This window comes from Bidens hawaiensis, unplaced genomic scaffold (genome assembly GCF_021521415.1).
Source record: "Bidens hawaiensis isolate Kalapana, Puna unplaced genomic scaffold, B.hawaiensis_p1.1 tig00006781_1, whole genome shotgun sequence".
Lineage (NCBI taxonomy): Eukaryota > Viridiplantae > Streptophyta > Magnoliopsida > Asterales > Asteraceae > Bidens > Bidens hawaiensis.
In genome coordinates, this window is record NW_027491463.1 from 137,099 (window position 1) to 155,825 (window position 18,727).

Here is an 18,727-nt window from a genome sequence, read left to right on the forward strand (position 1 = left end):
AAACCAAATATTAGTGAATCATTCGTTGGATCATTCGTGAACCATTAGGTGAAATGTTCGTTTTTGTTGGTTTATTTAATTAACAAACATAAACAAAAATCTTTGGTTAAGAAAAAAAAATATATATATTGGGATGTAGCTTATCATCTTATATGGTTAAATGTTACACGTTTAAGATTTTAGGTTATGATCTTAGATGGTTTCAGACTACTCATTAAGAATGTCATCATCCAAGACTCAAATCTCAACTCATTCCAATAATCTGGCTTGGAATATCAAAGACTAGTACAATTCTTATAACTCCAAATTTTTAATAAATTCAAGTTCTAAAAAACTCATATTTTTATTTGTTACATATATATAAATACAACATATTAATTTATTGAGAAAATTTGATGTGTATCCTTACAGACTTCTGAACTATCATATATAACCCAACCCAAATTTAAAATATCACAAATCCCCTTAAAACCCATTCAAATATCAAATTTACTCATCCGATTAAAACAATTAAAGAAATGACCATTTTACCCTTTTTTCTAATTTCAATATTCAAAATTACCCATTTTTTAACATTAAATTTTATAATTATTTATAAACAATATTTTTTTAAAAAATATGAGATTTATTCATTATTAATGCAGGTAAGCGCTAATGGCATCGGTTATCTCTTATTACAAGAAGATTTTTTATCCCAGACGATAAGAAGCACAAGCATGACCACATAGAGAAGCTCTTGCAGATATATTGAAAAGAAATACGCAGATAATATGTAGAAGTTTATAAAAAGGTTCCAAACAAGTCACCTAACCATAAAAACTGTCAAAAGAATGCCAGCAAACTTTCAATTTGGTGTCAATTATAACTAGACATATGAATGAAACAGAAGTGGTCTTGCAGTAGAAAGGATTACTCAAAGTCTCATGAATTCAATTCAACAAAAAGACTGACCTGAGGGTGTAGCCCGGTCTCTTTAAGAGTTAAAGATAGTTTGTCGGGACCATATAGAACACGAGGGAAGTTGGTGGCAAGAGTGTAATTTCCAATTTCTAAGGAGCTTGAAAAATCAACAAAGTCATATAGAGACTGTATTGTAGCAGTGCAATTAAACCTCCGACCCTTGCGATCCCCATTTGGTAATCTCACCATTACCTGAGTTCATCCCATAACAAAGTTACCTTACATACATCAAGTCATTCTATGAAATCTTAATCATGTAAAATAAAAAACATTTTTTCAAAAATGAGTTAACTTTTACAGTCTTGAAGGCAAACGGTTCAATTTTTTGTTTTCAATAACGGGTTAGTTGCTACATGACATAAACCTAAAATGAAATTTGTGGGTTTGGGTTTAAGATAAGACGGGTTCAGGCCATTTTTTAGTCAAGCCCACGAACCCATGTAGCTAAATGGGTTATGTTACATAAGATGTTACAACAAAACGTATTTGCGTCATAAACACTTGTTTTTTGTTGTAGAACTATAATTTTAAAGATATGCGAAAAACAAAAAATATAAGTAAAAAAATTCAGGTTAAATGGGTTGAGTTCATGTCAACTCGCAAGTGATTATGTCGCGTCCAGATTCGTACATAGGACACGATTTTCAGGTTCGTTTCATGTTCCATTCTGGTCAGATTTTCAGATTCGTGTCGGGTTGAACCTGTTAAATATTAATATGCGAAAACATGTCATAATTGAATAAAGAATTCATAAAACTTAAAAATAGAAACATACGAGTTAAACGAGTCAAGTTCATATCAACTCGCGAGTATTCATGCAGCATGTAGTTTCATATGTCTGACACGATTTTCAGTGTCTGTATCTGTTCAGGATCTTGTCATATTTTCGGGTTCATGTCAGGCTGAACCTGCCAACCCAATCACCCCTTATAGACTTTTGCCTTGGAGTTCACAAAACTTAAGATATCAAACATTTGCCATCAAGCCTTTTGAAAATAACCCACTTTTAAAAAAAGATAGTTAGATGAGGGAAAATGGAATACCTGTGTAACATCAGGCCCTTTATCGGGTTCTGGGCCCAAAGACAAACCTTTCTCCTCACGCAATTTAGCCAATGCAGCTTCTCTCTCGGCAGCTTCACGGGCTGCTTTCACACGGGCCTCTTCTTCTTCTTTCTGCTTCCTCTCAGCTTCAGCAGCTTCTCTTGCTAATCTTTCTTCTTCCTCCTTCCTCTCTCGTTCCCGAGCCTGATGGGTCATTGTTAAAAGTAATAATAACGTTAAAAACTTAAAATACAGATGATTGCATTAAATAAATGATTGGATTAAAATATACTTGATCAGCTTCAAGTGCAGCTTGATATGCAGCATCTTGTTCTTCTCTCAAACGGATGTTGTTTAAACGCTCTTCGGCTTCAAGTCTTGCAGCAACAAGGACTGTTGAGCTTTCTTCTAGAACTCTCTGTAATAACGTAAGCATTTCTTCGGGCGATTTGGGCCCCTCAACCTATGATAAAGTATAAATTAACGATAGAGCTATAAAACAAACAAAAAAAATAGCATAGACTTGTGATGGATACAAAAAAGAAATCCAAGACACTAAATATTTGAGCATTAGCTGAGGGCAGCCACTTTTCCTCAATTTAACATGCGGTTATTCCATGACAAAACCTTTAAAGATATTGGATACACACTTCAAAGCAATCACTTTTCTAGTAAAACTTATGGTTTCCTATTGATTAGTAAGAGGTCGTATTTAAAAGGTTTAACTAATCTATCATATAGTGTTAAGCTGTAGTAAGTTGATTTGTAGATAATCACTATTTAAATTTGAAAAAATACGATGCATAGTCACACTTATCCACATGGCAAAGTTCATTCTAACACCTCTCTACGCGGAAATGAGCATACCAATTCTTGAAGTTCTTATTAAATACAAAGTACAACACGCTAAATAATTTGTGGATAACAACACATACGTATTTGGTTTCTGCTTATAATTAGGTGTGAGCTTCTTAAAATGCAACAATTGTCACCATCAAAAGCCTATAACTACACAATGTTACACACTTACACAAGTTATGTTATACTCCATTAGTCAATCAACAACCGGCCTAAGAAAGATCAATAGTTCAACAATTAACATAACCTCAACCACAGTATATTGCAAACAGGTAAACCTCCCTTCTGAGCATATATAATATGCCTAAGACATGCATACAATAAATCTCATTCAAAAAACTCAAGGTCTCACGCTTAATACATTAGCATCTAATCCTCTCAATCCTCATGTTCGTTTAATACACAGGGTTCTTTTCATTCACGATCCACTAATCAATAAGTAGTTCATTCACTAAGTTGCACTATACAGACATCATTTGTCAAGTTGACCATGTATATTGCAAACTCACCCAAGAAGCACATAACCAAATTGACAACCATACATTTTAGTAGTACCATGAATAGGTTAACTTAAATCGCATAACTAGACAACAAACCTGCTGTAGCAAAGCAATCCTCTGATTAGTAGCCGCCATAACCACAGCACAGAAAGGAAACCTCGAAGCCTTCAAACTATTACTCATCTTAAACCCTTCAGTAGTCCTGATACTCCCACCCCAAGCAACAAAATTCTCATTAATAAAACCCGATAAAACCTCCGAACACAAACTCTCTCCACAAAACACCGGCGTATCCGGATGGTCCGGCAAGTGCAAGTACACAAACATCAGCTTAAACTCACGCCTCGACCGCTGCAACGCATCCATAAAACTCTCGGGAACAAAATTCGGATGCCTATCCCCATACTCCCTCTCAAACATCGATATAAACTTCACGGCCTCGGAAGCAGCTGCCGACGACGACTCGCCATTCCGTCCGGAACCACCAAACCCTAACACACCTAACGAATAGGATAAAACACCACCGGCAATCCAAAAACCTAGCCCAATCGCACTGGAAACTAACCCTAGGCTACCTGAAATGATCGTAATCGGAAGAGTAATGATCTTCCACAATAAACCTGGCTCAACGTTGTTGACTGTTTCTAATCGGCCAACTCTCTCGATTGCATCGTCACTTGTATCGGCAACGGTGGCGACAGAGGAAGTGGTGGCCGGAGTATTATTATTGTTATCATTATTATTATTATTATTGATGGGGTTTGATGAGGAAGTGAAGGTTTGGATGGCTAATTCGAGGTCCCAGCCATGGGCGGAGAGGATCTCAGTGCACAAATCGACGTCTTCTACGCCTGTGATTGCTTGAAAGTAGGACAGTTTGTCGGCCACGTCACTCATTTTGGGTCGATCAGTGTAGAAGAAGATGAATTGGTGAAATTAGGGTTTGGAAATGGTGTGTGATGAAAATGAAGGATGAATTTGTTCGTGTTTTGAGATTCTTTCGTCTTATCGAAAGAGCAGGTGAATGTGAGAATCATTGTATGGAATAAGGGTGTTATGGTAATTTAATGGGATCCGTGGGCTTTGATTAGCGGGATGAAATGACGGAGCTGCCCTTTTCGTGTTGTGTTATCAAAAAGACAAAATATGAGTAGTTATTTGTTTTTTTAGATTCTCATAAGCTCGATTCCAACTTTTAAATCTTAGGTTATATGTACAAAAAGGGCTACAAGATAGAAGATTTTCGATATGTGACGCTACATCAGAAAAAAGGTAATTTTCATTTTAAGGTGTAGTAATGTTGTAGTCTAATATTGTCTCATCACACACACACACACATATATATATGGTAGAGTTATAATAAGAAGTGGATGTGTCTAAAAAGTGTAAGAAGTAATCTGGTACGTTAAATTTAGTGATTTGATGGTCTAGATGAAAAGTGTGTCTTGTAGGCTGTGTGTTTTATTTTAATACTTGCTTTATAACACTCCAGAGGCATAATCGTCCAGTGTGTTATATTATATATGAAAATATTATCAATCTATAATTATCATTTTTAATCCAAATTTAAAATACAACACCAAAAACATAACAAGATATATAACAGTGTGTTTTAAATTAAAATAATCAAAATTTAAAAAAACACCAAATTTTAATCCAAATTTAAAACACAACACCAAGAACAAAAACACACTTTCATTAACAAAAACACACCAATATTAAACACACAATAACTATATATTCAGATTACAAAAGAGATTAACTAAAACACAAAGATCCGAGCAACAGATCATGTCTTCAATGTTCTCCGGCGGTGAAACATCTTTCTTTGGATTTCTTGGAGCCGTCTGTATCTGTCTATTTACGCTTAAATAAGAAGTAAATAAAAATATAAAAAAAGTTCTAAAAGAATAAGTCCATGCTTCAAAATCCGAATCCGCTCCATCATCAAAACAACACTGTCAACAAATAAAAAACCAAAAAAATATATTCATAAAAAAAATTCTAACTCGTAAAATTATAATATACCTTTAATATTTACATGAACCAAGGAGGTGAGTATTGTTTCACAACCTTGTCAAAGAATGTTCCATAGACGTCATGATGAAATCCCTTTTGATGGATTAATTATAAAAGTAATCTTTGCAATTGAAGGGATGAGGGTCTAAATATATGTGTAATTTCTTTAATTTAATAATGGAATGAAGTCAAAAGATAGAACCATAAATCCGTAAATAGAGATCCAAATAAATAATGATTTTAATTTAAATCAAGCTTGAAAATAGGAAAATAATATATAATGAACTTAATTCCTAAAATAAATAAAATCAATATAGACCATCCTATCCCTGCGTGTTTTATTTAATCCAATAATCTGAATTACTTCTTACACTTCTTAGGAAATATGAATTTTTTATTCTAACCTTCATATATATATATATATATATATATATATATATATATATCACATATAATAGTAAAATAGTAATATTTCCAAACAACATCATCGCGCGACAAATCTATTTCCTCCCCCTATCGCCCCACATATCGCCGGTGGGGGTTACTGCCTAAAATCGCCCAAAGTTGGAGATTTATTGTCCCACTACGCTCAAACTTCAGGCTAATGGGTATAGTTTATTTGAGCCATTTCTTCTCGTTTGTCATTTATGTCTCACGTCAGTTTTGGCTCTTTCATTTTTCCTCAACCTTCAACTAGGGGTATAGATCATATTCTTATTCTCCATTTTCTATTTTTTTTATTTAATACAAATTATATATATAAAATATATCCCTAAAACTATAATATTTGTAAAATAAATTAAAACACATAAATTAAAATAGCGTAATAGATTAAATTAATTTAAATAAAAAATTACAAATCATAAACTAAAAAACTAAAAAAAAAACCTAGTAAAAAGTAAAACATAAATAACTTAAAAATAAAACTAAAAAACTAGAAAGTTATGTTATATTTTTTTGTCGATTTTTCGTTTCAATGCCAACGCCAATTCGAGCTCTTCTCCGTGAAGATGGCTAAGATCTCGCGTCAAGAGATCGAAATCTTCCCACTCGTCCTTGTCCTTTTGCCCGGCCTCCTTTAAATGATTTTCTTCCCGTTCGATCTCAGCCGCTTCTTCACTTATTTTTTTCTTCGTTTTCATCTTCTCGATTTGCAACTCAGAAAACTTTGTAAACTCATCATTTATAACCACCAATTCAGATAGTCAATTGTGTTTGCAGACGATCACGTTCCCTTTTCCTTTGCCTTATTCATCCCAATTGGACGTTCCGGTTCAACCGGATCGTCATTGCTAAAATCCATATTAAGATCTTGGTTACAATGAGCATCCGAACCACCTGTGCTAAACTCTTCACTTTCGGACATTTTTGTCCGCTTCGTCAACTCTACCTCGTTTGGCACCGAATGCCACTTCGAATAAACCCGAACAACTTCCGAAACTTGTGGGTAGGGAAAAACATGCTTATGTTCACAAGATATCGTTTGTTTGCCAAGTTGTAAAGATTAACATCACTATTACCACTTTTTGGATGATTCTTGGCGTTGAGGTAAATCGAGTTAAATTATCCTCACTTTCTACCCATCTCCCTCCACTTCCTGTTTAGGGAACCATGTGATCAATAAGTGGATACTTGTAAATTTTGATGAAACTTGATCGTGACGACCTCCCAGAAGCACGGTCCCAATTGTTCGTTATCTAATAACGTATAAATAAAACTAAAACACACGACTATTTTAAAACCAAAAATTAAAACTATTGAGATCGTTAAAAAAAATTAATGAATGAAAAACAATACTCTTAGATGCATTCTCGCTTTTGCTAATCCAAGCTTTTGCCAAAGCGACTTCTTCGACTGAATTCCACATGAGGGCCCTTCTCTAAGCGGTGGTTCAACGATTTCTTTAGTGGCCCGCTTTTTCGACTTTTTCTTCTTCGCGGGTTATGCTTGGGTTGCGATGCATGACTTGAAAATCTTCTCCGATTTGAAGGGTTTGACTTGAAACACCTTGTGAAACGAGGTATGCGTTATACTTGACCCATTCTTCATAAGCTAAAACCAAACCTTGCATTACCTCCATGATTGGGTTATAGTTGGGATCCGTTTTCTTGAGTTTATAGAAGAGAATGTGTAGAATAGTAGAGAAATAGAGAGTGTTTTGGTATATTGATGTGGTTTGTTTTGGTTTGGAAATGATTTTTTTAAATATAAAATAAAATGAATTTTTTAAATGTAGCTGTTTCAAGCTGCTGGCCCCACATAAAAAGCCAAATGACCCACGTGACCGGGCTCATTCGCTTTTCAGCCACACATGATATGAAGGGGGGGGGGGGGGGTTCCCTTCGCTCACGCGAATGAAGATAGTGCCATATCACCTCATTTTCCCTTCTCTACTGAGCCACCCGCTGGTCTAACAGTTGGTGGTGAGTGGCGGCGGTAGGGGGTAAAATAAACTGTTAGACATTGGATAATGAAATGGATGTGAGAATGAAATGAACGGGGTAATTGAATTAACAAATGGATGGAACGGATCATTACCAACTCATTGTCTTTTTTTGTTACCATGTGAGAATGAAACAAATCATAATTTTACGTTGTTTGAAAGACAGAAAAGACGGATGAATAAAATAAAACGGTAGTGAGTGGAGGTGGTGGTGGCCCATGGGTGTTGGTGGCGGTAGTGGTAGATGGTGGTGGTTCGTGGGTGTTGGTGGCGACGGAGGTGGTGGGTGTTGTCGGTAGGCAATGGTAGTTGGTGGTGGCATGTGGTATGACAGGTTGTGGTGGTTTTGGTAATAAGGGGCGGCGGGTGTTGGCGGTGGTGGCAATGATGGTTGGTCGTGCTGTGGTGGTGGTGTGTGGCAGGCGGTGATGGTCGGTGGTGGTGGGTGGCAGGGCGGTGATGGTCGGTGGTGGTGGTTGGAGGGTGGCGGAGCCACGGAGGTGATGCAGGGTTAAAAGGGGGATATAATGAAAAAAAATGAATTTGATCGTCAAGGGATTATTATTAACTGGTTTTTATAAATAATATAGCATAAATCTAGCATAACTACATTCATGTTCATGTCATGAGGTGGTCTAATAATAATATGGAGCATTTACATATATCTCCTTTTTAAATTCCCTTATTACATGTCTATCCATTCTTTAAAAATCAATTACATATTTCTCCTTCCTAAACCACATATATTACATATCTTCCCTTTTATTAAAATTTTCTAATTAAATGACTATTTCCCTTAAATGAACTAATTAAAAAACTATTTACATATATCCCCTTTTTAATAACAACAATTGATTATATACTCAATTTAAACCCAAACCGAGTCAATGCTAAGCCGAACTTATCGAAGCTTATAAGTTCAATTAGAGTCGATTTTTTTCATTGTTAGCAAATATAAATTATTTTTTACAATATTCAAAGTTAAAACCGATAAACACAAAGCAATGTGCAAGTCCCATTGCTTAATGTACATGCAAAAGTTTAATGTTAATGCTTTCTATTTGTTTAAGTTTGTATGTGTCTATGTGATTGTGGTAATGATGGGGTAATTCATCAAGACACCGATCATGTCCTGCTTTATTTGGAGTTTCAAAAAAATTCTCAAATCACTGTTTTTCTTTTTTGAATCAGCAAACCTAACAAAAATCATGGCTGCCTGTTTCGAATTTGTAATTGTGAGTTTCAAATCGGATATATAATTGTTTATGGCACATATTGTTAGGGATTCGGGTATTGCAAAACACACACAAACACAATAATCTGCAAGAGAAAAATAATAAACGAAAATGAACACAAGAGATTTACGTGGTTCGGTCGGCTGACCTACGTCCACGGGCTGCAACCAGGATACTTTTATATATTATTGCCTCTGCCTCACTCGTGATGAGGAATTACAAGTACAAGTCTAAATATATATAGATACAAGATTAGGGTTTTCTACTAGTTCACCAAGAAAACTAATATGGGCTTTAATTAAAACAAAGCGGGCCAACCCATTTGGTCTTCTAATTTCCTGCTCCATAGTTCTCTTGAACCGGGCCCAAAACAATCGAGCCTCAACAACCCAACAATCTCCCACTTGGAGGCTTGATAATCTTCAAATTGCCTTCCACTATGATCACTTGTACCTCTTGTAATCTTCCTCGTCTTCCTGGTTGCATCTGCCTTCTCATCAGTTAACTTGAAGGCCAATTGAAGCTCCCCCGAGCTCCAACACATCAGTCATGGCTACCACTACCACTGACTCATTCTCTGTCCATACCGGCTCCCACTTACACGAACTGCCGAATCCTGGAATACCTTGAGAATAAACAACACTTTCCATATTAAGCAGATAATCTTCTAGAGAGACTTTAACCGCTGAAAAACCGATTCTCTTAACCCAATGTCTGGTAACTCTGGCTAAAGCTTTAACTGGTCGATTGCCAGTGCTCTGACTGCCACGAAAACCCCTGACTGGTTTCTCTGAACCTCTTTTAGCACGTTCAACCTGAATCTGACTTGTGGCTCTGGGTTTATCTCCTGCAAAACAAACCTTCTTCTGCCCACTAGACTCTATGAACCGAACTTTGGTCTTCTTCTGAACGTCGGTCACTCCCTCAGACGATAAACTGATCATATACAATAAACCCCTCTTTCTTCCTCAAGCTATGACAAGATTTCCCTTAAAACTTTCCACTGCCCGTTCCCAAATTTAACCTCATGTCCCTGTTCATCCAACTGCCCAACAGATATCAACTTTTTCTTTAAGCTTGAAATCACTCTGACATCCTTCAAGGTCCATGAACCGACTGAAGTAACTAAATTCATGTCACCCATGCCCGTAACATCAAGAACATCATTGTTCGCCAGTCTAACCTTACCAAAATCACATTCCTTCAAATTCTGCAATGCTTCACTGCTGTGGGTAGCATGAAATGAAGCATCAGAATCCATGACCCAGGAATCAACATTACCCTCAAAACTAAGAACTAAAGCCTCATCCTCTGAGTATTCTTCCGCTGTGTTGACTTCTTTCTTTCCATTCTTTTCATTCAGACACTGATTCCTAAAATGTCCCGCCTTGTTACAGTTCCAACATACCACATCCTTCCGAGTCCTAGACTGACTCCTTTTCCTGTTCCTGCTCTCACTACCTCTGCTATTTTTCCTCCTTCTGCCAACATGCATTAAATCACCAGATGATTCACCTGAATTTCTTCGTCTGACGTATTCGCCTAGAATAAGATCCTGAATCCCATAAAAAGTGAACTCGCTGGTAGAACTAGTAATCGCTGTAACAGTTCCTGACCAACTATCTGGCAAAGATGATAACAGTAGTAGAGCCTGAACCTCATCCTCTAATTTTATACCAACTGACCCAAGTCTTGACAAAATCGAGTTAAAGTTGTTGATGTGTATTGTAACTAAACTTCCTTCTTTCATCTTCGTATTCACCAATTCACGAATCAGGAAAACCTTATTAGCTGCCGAAGGCTTCTCGTACATATTAAAGCATTCATTGTCCCACGCGCTGTGGTTTCCTTCAAGATGTTGAACGCAACATCCTTCGATAACGATAATCTAATAACTGCCTTGGCTTTCTTATCCAAAGTTTCCCACTCGTTTGGTTGTATCTTCTCCGGTCTTTCACCCAATACCATGTCCAAATCTTTCTGAACCAACAAATCCTCTATTTGCATTTTCCACCAACCAAAGTCTTTACCATCAAACTTCTCAATCTGAAGTTTCTCGCTCTCAGCCATAATCTCAAACTAAGAATTCCCAACTTTGGATCTAGGTAACAATATCAAGAAAAACTCAGACAAACAAAATAACCCCGAAAATCACCATAAAACCATCCGGTTAAACTGCCCGACAACCGTCAAAAGAACCCAATGATCAAAACCCGTTGCAAATTCACGAACCAACACCACGAATCAGTCTTCACCAGTAGCGAATAAGAACTCATATATTCAAACTTTTCAAACCCCAGATTTCAGTTGAAACTAGTTTGAAATTCACTAATTATCTACCAATCAACTCGCATAACGATTCCAAACTCGTCCGTAATCTCAAACTATTACCAACCCTATCAATTACACTCAGTAATCACAAAACCAATTCAAACTCAGTCCAGAAGAACCATATCTCAATTAATCCTCATTTCAACCTCAATTCAATCACAAACCTCCATTACTCAGTCAATTAATACCTTAATAACGAATTGATACTCTTAGAACAGTTCAATTATCAGAGATGTATAAGTCTATGTTTCAATTTGAATCAATTAAACCTCAATTCCAATCAATTCTTCATAATATGAATCTAATACTTGATAAAATAAACGATTAATCAACGAATTAACACCGAAGATCAGATCATCTCATGCTCTGATACCACTTGTGAGAATATATAAGGATCTAGATCTTGTGATTACATCGATGTTCATGTTGATTCGTTATACGATTAGGCTAGATATACGTTAGTAGGTGTAGTGTGTGTATTGAGATGACAATCAGACAGAGTAATGAGAGGATAGATGGAAATAATCAGAACCATTTAATGAAATACATTGCAGGAGTTTATATAGACGATGACTCTTATTTGTTAAGTTAAGCTTAACGAATAAGTCATTCGTTATAACAACTTAACGAATAAACACGCTAATTCGTTAATACTTTAAATGATAGTGAATGGCTCTCATTCGTTATCTCATTCGTTAAACATGGTTAACGAATGAGCTTACATTTAGACGAATATGTTACATTCGTTACGGGGTAACGAATGTAACTTACAATTGAGCGAATGGCATGTTTACCATATTTACATTATAACCCCTATACTTTTAACCTATTACATTAAAGTCTTGATAAAGATCGAGACGGACAAAATATGCATCAACAGAATGCCGGGTCAAGCCCGGGAGGTGCACACCACACTACCAGGTTAAACCTTTTATCGGAAATTAACGGACGTTACAGGACATGGTGGATACGCCGCTGGTACATCCTATATATAAGTGCCCTTATCGGATTGCGATTTGAAGCGTTGCTTCGGTTATTGGAAGGTCTATGTTATGAAATTTTCGTTAAGATTATAACTGGTTTCAAAACGATGATGTTTTGGTTTTCCTTAATTTCGGGACGAAATTCCCTAAAGTAGGGGAGACTGTAATAACTCGGGTTTTCCAAACGAATGAACTTATATCCATAACCTGACTCGTTTTATGATTCGGGAAATTTATCACTAAAAAGTTTCACGTTTATCGAGAAAATCTTATACGATTTATATTTGATTTAATATATAATTAACTATGGAAAATATACGTTTTTAACTCAAAAGTATACTTTAATCCTTAGTTGTTTCCATATAAATTCTTCAGGGACTAAAGTTCAATTTCCACATATTCCTTTTATAACCCATCACCCAAACTCGTAAACCGTTAACCCATACCCGTTTAACTATAAACCGTACCCGTTTAGTTAACTTGAGCCACAATTGTCGATCTAAAGTTGGAATTAAATCACGTTTTTGATCCTCCTTGCTATATGCGGCCTAGCCGACACTGGAAATTTGGAAACAAGATCCTTTATAACGCGAATTGATTTATTTAATAAACCGCCGTGACCTAAATTGATTATATAACATCGGATTGATAATAATACAATTCCTCCTATCTGCACATCACTAGACCCAGTGCAAACCGAAGCCCCATGGTTAATTAGATTATCGACGTCTGGTTAGGCTTGGTTCGTCATCCTAATCGCCGGCCATGTTAACACGCAATTAACCCGTATTCAATCAACGATCTAGGTAATAAGTTATATGTTTCAGTTTGTCGCACATCAGTTATCATTAACCCTAACATTAATTTATTAAACATACAACGGATTGAACGATAGATAAATTAGGGTTCATAATCAATCTGGTCTTAGTTAGGTTCTGTATATATTCCACTGTTTCTGAATCTTAACCAACTGACACCCTAGCCCAGTTGGCTAGGGTGTGTGTGTTCCCTAGTATTCCGGCCACTGGCCCGGGTTCGAGTCCCGGGCAGCCCCTATTTTTGGTTTTATTTTTAGTTAATTGTTTTAAACTTGTTTTAATGAATTATGATATATTAGAATTAATATTAATATAATATTTTATTTTAACCGACATCATAAGTTAACGTTTTGTGTAAGTTAATCTCGTTACAAATTTTAGTATGTATATATATATATATATATATACATATATCGTATTAATAATAAACCGTAATTGTTTTATTAAAACTCGAGACCAGTATTAATGTTTTTGTCATTAAAACGTCTTCGTAAATTTGCTCGTATTTATATATGTATTGTGTATATATATATATATACATATATATATATACACACACACATATAAGTCGTTTTAAATAAAAATTTTAATAAACATATTAAACGTATTTAAAAGTGTTAATTATATTTTCACCATCGAATTTTGTTAAAGATTCTAAAATATAAATTTTATGTTAATTATATATTTAAACGTTATATCATTATATATCTCAACTCATATTTATTTAAACTAATTATTCGTAGATTCGATTATATAATAAAACAATGATTCCTATAATTAAGTAATAACTAGTAACATTGTTTTTACAATAACAATAATTCGTAGTGATCAATCGTTCAATCCATAATGTACCAATTGTAACTCAAATCACATCGAAGTCTTAAATTCGTTATACATTTTATTCACTTATCCTATTATTTAATTAGGATTCTTGTCGGTAATTCTCGAGGAGTGTGATATCGTTTCTTGTCGTATTAATTCTCGTTTGGCTTATTCGACCAGGTGAGTTTGATCATTCCCCTTTTTATACACTGTTTTTTAACGTTTTGGGGACATATGCGTACTTACTCATATTTTCTATTCTATATATATACTCAAAATCGCAAACATAACTATTGTGTGAATATCAGTTGAATGTCATTTGCTAATTGCTACATGCTTAATTGTTTACTTGATAACGTTTCGGAGAGGTCCACCATATCCCCTTTTGTATAGGGTTCTTATTAGTATGATCATACGACCGTCTTAGTAACCGGAGCCCGATTCGCTTGGCAAAGGTAAACCGACAATTTAGTCATTGTAATCAATGCCCGATTTGCTTGGCAACGATTCATTGGCACACGAATATACTTGATTTTGGTTTGTTAAGGTTTGATTGATTATTACCACATATATTGGTTTGCGCATTTATCATTTATCAATTCTCAATTATCTATCTATCTATATATATATATATATATATATATATATATATAGTATTATTTGTTGTTTCATAATTGGTTATCATCTCACTCAACATTTGTTGTTGACAAACTCCATTTTCTACGTATATGCAGGTTGTTAGTATTGAAGATTGAAGTTGGACATGTAGACAAGACTTTAGGATATTATCAAGTTAAACTTTATTTGAACTTATATCCATATGGTAAATTGTTTATTGTATTTGAGTAATGTGTGTATATTTGAATAAAATAATTAATTAGATAATATCACTTATATTCAATGGTAGTATCTTCGAGCTGTGAGCAATCGGATCATGCCCCAGCATTTCCGCCTTAGGTTGGGGTGTGACAAAAATTCTCTTTTAAACTCTTGATCCAACCTGATTTCCCAACAACTCCAATCCCACGGATGTTTATAGACAACATATTCATATCTTACCTATTTGTAAACCTTCTTGAACAATTGATTCTTCCACCAAACCGTTAAAATTTGTAAGCCGAGCCCCAAGCATCTCCCCTAACAATATAGTAGCCGAAACCTCCTGACCTAAATTCGGACCCTCGGAAAGACCAACAACAGCATTCATCACATCGACTTCTTCAGTAATATCTTCTGTGAAAATATCACCGAATTGATATTCTTCCAATGTAACCGTGTTATCGAGATTCCTTTCGTTATCAGACCATTCTGCACCCTCTGACTCAACGCCTATTCCCAAATCAGCAGACTCAAGATCTTTAAAATTTATGTTCTGTTTGTCCATTTCATTTCCACCCCTCTTAGTTGTTATATTAGAGCCTAAAATAAAAGGCTCAAGGCCAAAAGGATCATCTGTAGCAAAGTCCACACGTTTCTCCTTAATGGGCCTGTCGTTGGAACTATTACATTGCCCCGATACAGTAACGTTTTTTGTTTTCTTCCTTTTGTTGTTTTTACCACCTTCCACATTACCCACATTATTTAAAAAAGAAGGTGTAACTTCTTGAGAGTGGAAAGAATCCACATTTTTTGGAGACCGACCCTCAACATTCCCGAGATTCCCGCAATCATTATTATCCTCCATAATTATCACCTGTGAGATATCTCCGTTACCGACGATGTTAGAAATCGGACTTCTATTCACTTCCTGCGGCTCCTCCATTAAAACCGGTTCCTCCTCTGCATGATGATTCTTTGGCATCTTATCGCCTGCATACAAAAATTCGATAGTCCATTCGCCTAAAATTTCCGAAACCCATACCGAAAACATCTTGTCTCTCCACACCACCGAGACCTCGCCTTGCACTCGTCTCCCATCAGTCACCACTATCCCGACATAATAATACGAGACATCTGTAAAGGCATCCCTTGGATTTTGATTCAAGCAATTCGTTCAAAGGCTAATTCCTGACCATCCCATATCTCCACGGATGTGAAATAGTCGTGCCTTCCAAGCATCTCATCACGAGCCATTATAGCTTGTTCCTTTGATTTGAAGGAAATCAAGAAACGTATACCTCCCAAATACCGTGATACCCCGCTAGCTAGACCCATCTCTTTCAGAACCGACTTAAAGTTTCGAAAAACTTCGAAAGATCCGACTCTAACCATAAGGTTCTGCCATGAAGAGCCTCGAATCCGTTCGAACAATCGGCCAGGACCACCGTCTTTTTTTTTCACAGTTTCCTTGTTCCTCTCTCCGGTTAGCGCCTCCTGATATGAGAGAACTCCTTTCCTAACAAACTTCAAATTTTGTTCCTCGTACCCACTTGGCTTGGATGGTTTCTCCACAGATGGTTTCTTCAGAATCCGATCAATTATTTCTCCATCTTCAAGAACGTATGTCGCCACATTGGTTGCCAACTTATAATCTCCTAATCGAATCTTTGATGTCAATCTAACCAACTCCGCTATGTCTTTGACATCTAGAAACGACACAAAACCAAATTTGTGGCCTCCCCGATCTCTTTTCTTTGCTATGTAAATGTCATATATGGTTCCGTAATCCCATAGCACCCCGGCCAAGTCATTCCCGCTGCAGCGTTCCAGTAGATTAGAGATAAAAATCTTAGTGATCCTCCGCTGAAACTCCGCTGAAGGAGGTTTCCTCCGGTTACCCATGACGGCTAGGGTACAAATCTTTGATAATCCTTATTATTATTATTATTATTATTATTATTATTATTATTATTATCAAAGTGCGTATCATTTTTCTAAGGTGAAAATCGCACGTAAACTCTAATATATTCAAGAATTTTTGCTAGAGGATTTCTAGGGTCAAAATGAGCGGGATAAATTGAAATGTCGATTAGAAACTGGATTGCATATAAACAATTTTAGGTAAATATCATGACAGGTTCAGATTAAATGTCCCTTGTAAACATATATGGTTTTCATGATCGGCCGATCGATGGGAACCTGGAATGAGACCAATCTTGTTAGGGGTGAACCACTTTTTAGTAGTTGTTTTTTATCTCAAAATTTTATTTACGAATTCATTTAGGGTGTGTTCGTTTCACGGACTTTTTTTAAAGGATTTGGAATTGGAATTGGAATAGGAATGGAATGGAATGTTTGAGAATCCCAATCATGTGTTTGGTTGGTTAATATGTATTGGTATTCATTTCCCTTCAAACTACTAACATATAAATAATAAAATAACAAAAAGAAAATAATAATTTAAAAAAATCTAAAAAAATAAATATAAAAATTTTGATTAAAAAATCAAAAATTTATTTAAAAATAAAAAAATATATTTAAAAATCAAAAAGATAATAATAATAAACATAAAAATATATATAAAAAATAAAAAATATATAAAAAATCCAAAAATAATTTTAAAAAAATTAAAACTAATATAAAAATATAGAACTATTAAAAAAATTTTAAAAAATAATAAAAAAAAGAATATACATGTTTTTATGCTTATCACACAATAAAACATCATAACAACACCATAAATAAACATTTGATTCGGTTAAGTCCAAAAACCCTTATCACCCATCTTCATCATACATGTCTAGACCAATAATAATTTTGCATATTGTTGCATCTACTAACTAAAACATATCATACTAAAACCAATATTCAAACATACGATTAGAAAGTTTTTAAAATGAGAATAAAAGTCGTTCTAACATATGACGACAAGTTGTAAACGCCACTAATAAAAGTACCAAAATATGAACATATGACATCACCAAACTTTCACTTAGACAACAAAAACCTTACCCAATCCTCTCTTTCTTCTTCACCCAAATCCCAAAAGGTCGACACCCTATTATAGTCACTTTTGATTTCTTCAATAGCTTTAAACTTTTTCAATTGAGACAAAGATGTCATTTTTTTAATCTCGGAAGTGATCATTGTTGTTTTCTTTTCTTTCTCAAGTTCATACTTTATCCCTTCACTCAATTTGGTTGACGTTTCCTTAAGACGATCACCAAATAAAACAACCGCATCATTGAAATTTTGAAACAAAGAATTAGCTTGGCTTGCACGTTTCCCCTTCTTACCTCGACCACTTGAAATTTCTTCAACTTGAACACTTGCATTAGTGCCTTCATTATGACTAAACTCATCAAATTCATCATCCCTTTGGTCCTCTAGTTCTTCTCTATTCGCCTCTTCTTCCATCTCGGCCACACTTTTGGCTATATTACCTTGAGCTCGACCATTTCCAAAAATAACACACATTTCTTCATAATGAGGAAGAATTTTACGTTTCCATTTATCTGCCGTTGGATGTTTCTACTGACAAGATAATATTATAATAACAAAACATCAATACATTTTATGATTAACCAAATAAAAAATGTTAATAACATAAAAATGTAACCTATACCTCAACATAAGCTTCCCACACGGGAGCTTCAGCGGTTACACAATTATGTTCTTTATCATAACCAAATCCACTAGTGTTTAGCATCTCATGAACGACTGCCCAATCTCTTTTCATTGTTTTGACTCTTGATTCGATGTGCGGTCTAGCCAAAAGGTCCGTTCCGGGAAGTGATTCTTTCAATGATGATTCAAGATGTTGCAAGTACCCGGTTCTAAAGCCATTGTCGGATTTAAATCCCTTCGTGTTAATCATGTCTACAAAGGCCTCAATA

General features: G+C 35.3%; 2 protein-coding genes across 2 annotated transcripts; both read right to left on the reverse strand.

Annotated features, from left to right (window-relative positions):
* Positions 1-691: 691 nt before the first annotated feature.
* LOC143633537 (plant UBX domain-containing protein 10-like) lies at positions 692-4,273 on the reverse strand. The gene is made up of 4 exons (XM_077101820.1): positions 3,458-4,273; positions 2,296-2,466; positions 2,004-2,207; positions 692-1,152 (listed from the first exon to the last, which is right to left on the reverse strand). Exons 1-4 carry the CDS (start codon positions 4,256-4,258, stop codon positions 922-924), a joined length of 1,407 nt encoding a protein of 468 aa, XP_076957935.1. The 5' UTR covers positions 4,259-4,273; the 3' UTR covers positions 692-921.
* A 13,546-nt stretch (positions 4,274-17,819) lies between these two features.
* Positions 17,820-18,714, reverse strand: LOC143633538 (uncharacterized). Its single transcript, XM_077101821.1, has 2 exons — positions 18,457-18,714; positions 17,820-18,362 (listed from the first exon to the last, which is right to left on the reverse strand). Exons 1-2 carry the CDS (start codon positions 18,706-18,708, stop codon positions 17,820-17,822), a joined length of 795 nt encoding a protein of 264 aa, XP_076957936.1. The 5' UTR covers positions 18,709-18,714.
* Between the last annotated feature and the right edge of the window lie 13 nt (positions 18,715-18,727).

Excerpts from the sequence above, each read along its gene's own strand:
- LOC143633537 (XM_077101820.1), bottom strand. The coding sequence starts at position 4,258 with ATGAGTGACGTGGCCGACAAACTGTCCTACTTTCAAGCAATCACAGGC. Across the intron at positions 2,208-2,295 it reads CTGCACTTGAAGCTGATCAA|GCTCGGGAACGAGAGAGGAA; the intron begins GTATATTTTAAT and ends ATGACCCATCAG. Across the intron at positions 1,153-2,003 it reads AAGGGCCTGATGTTACACAG|GTAATGGTGAGATTACCAAA; the intron begins GTATTCCATTTT and ends GGATGAACTCAG.
- LOC143633538 (XM_077101821.1), bottom strand. The coding sequence starts at position 18,708 with ATGATTAACACGAAGGGATTTAAATCCGACAATGGCTTTAGAACCGGG. Across the intron at positions 18,363-18,456 it reads TGTGGGAAGCTTATGTTGAG|AAACATCCAACGGCAGATAA; the intron begins GTATAGGTTACA and ends TCTTGTCAGTAG.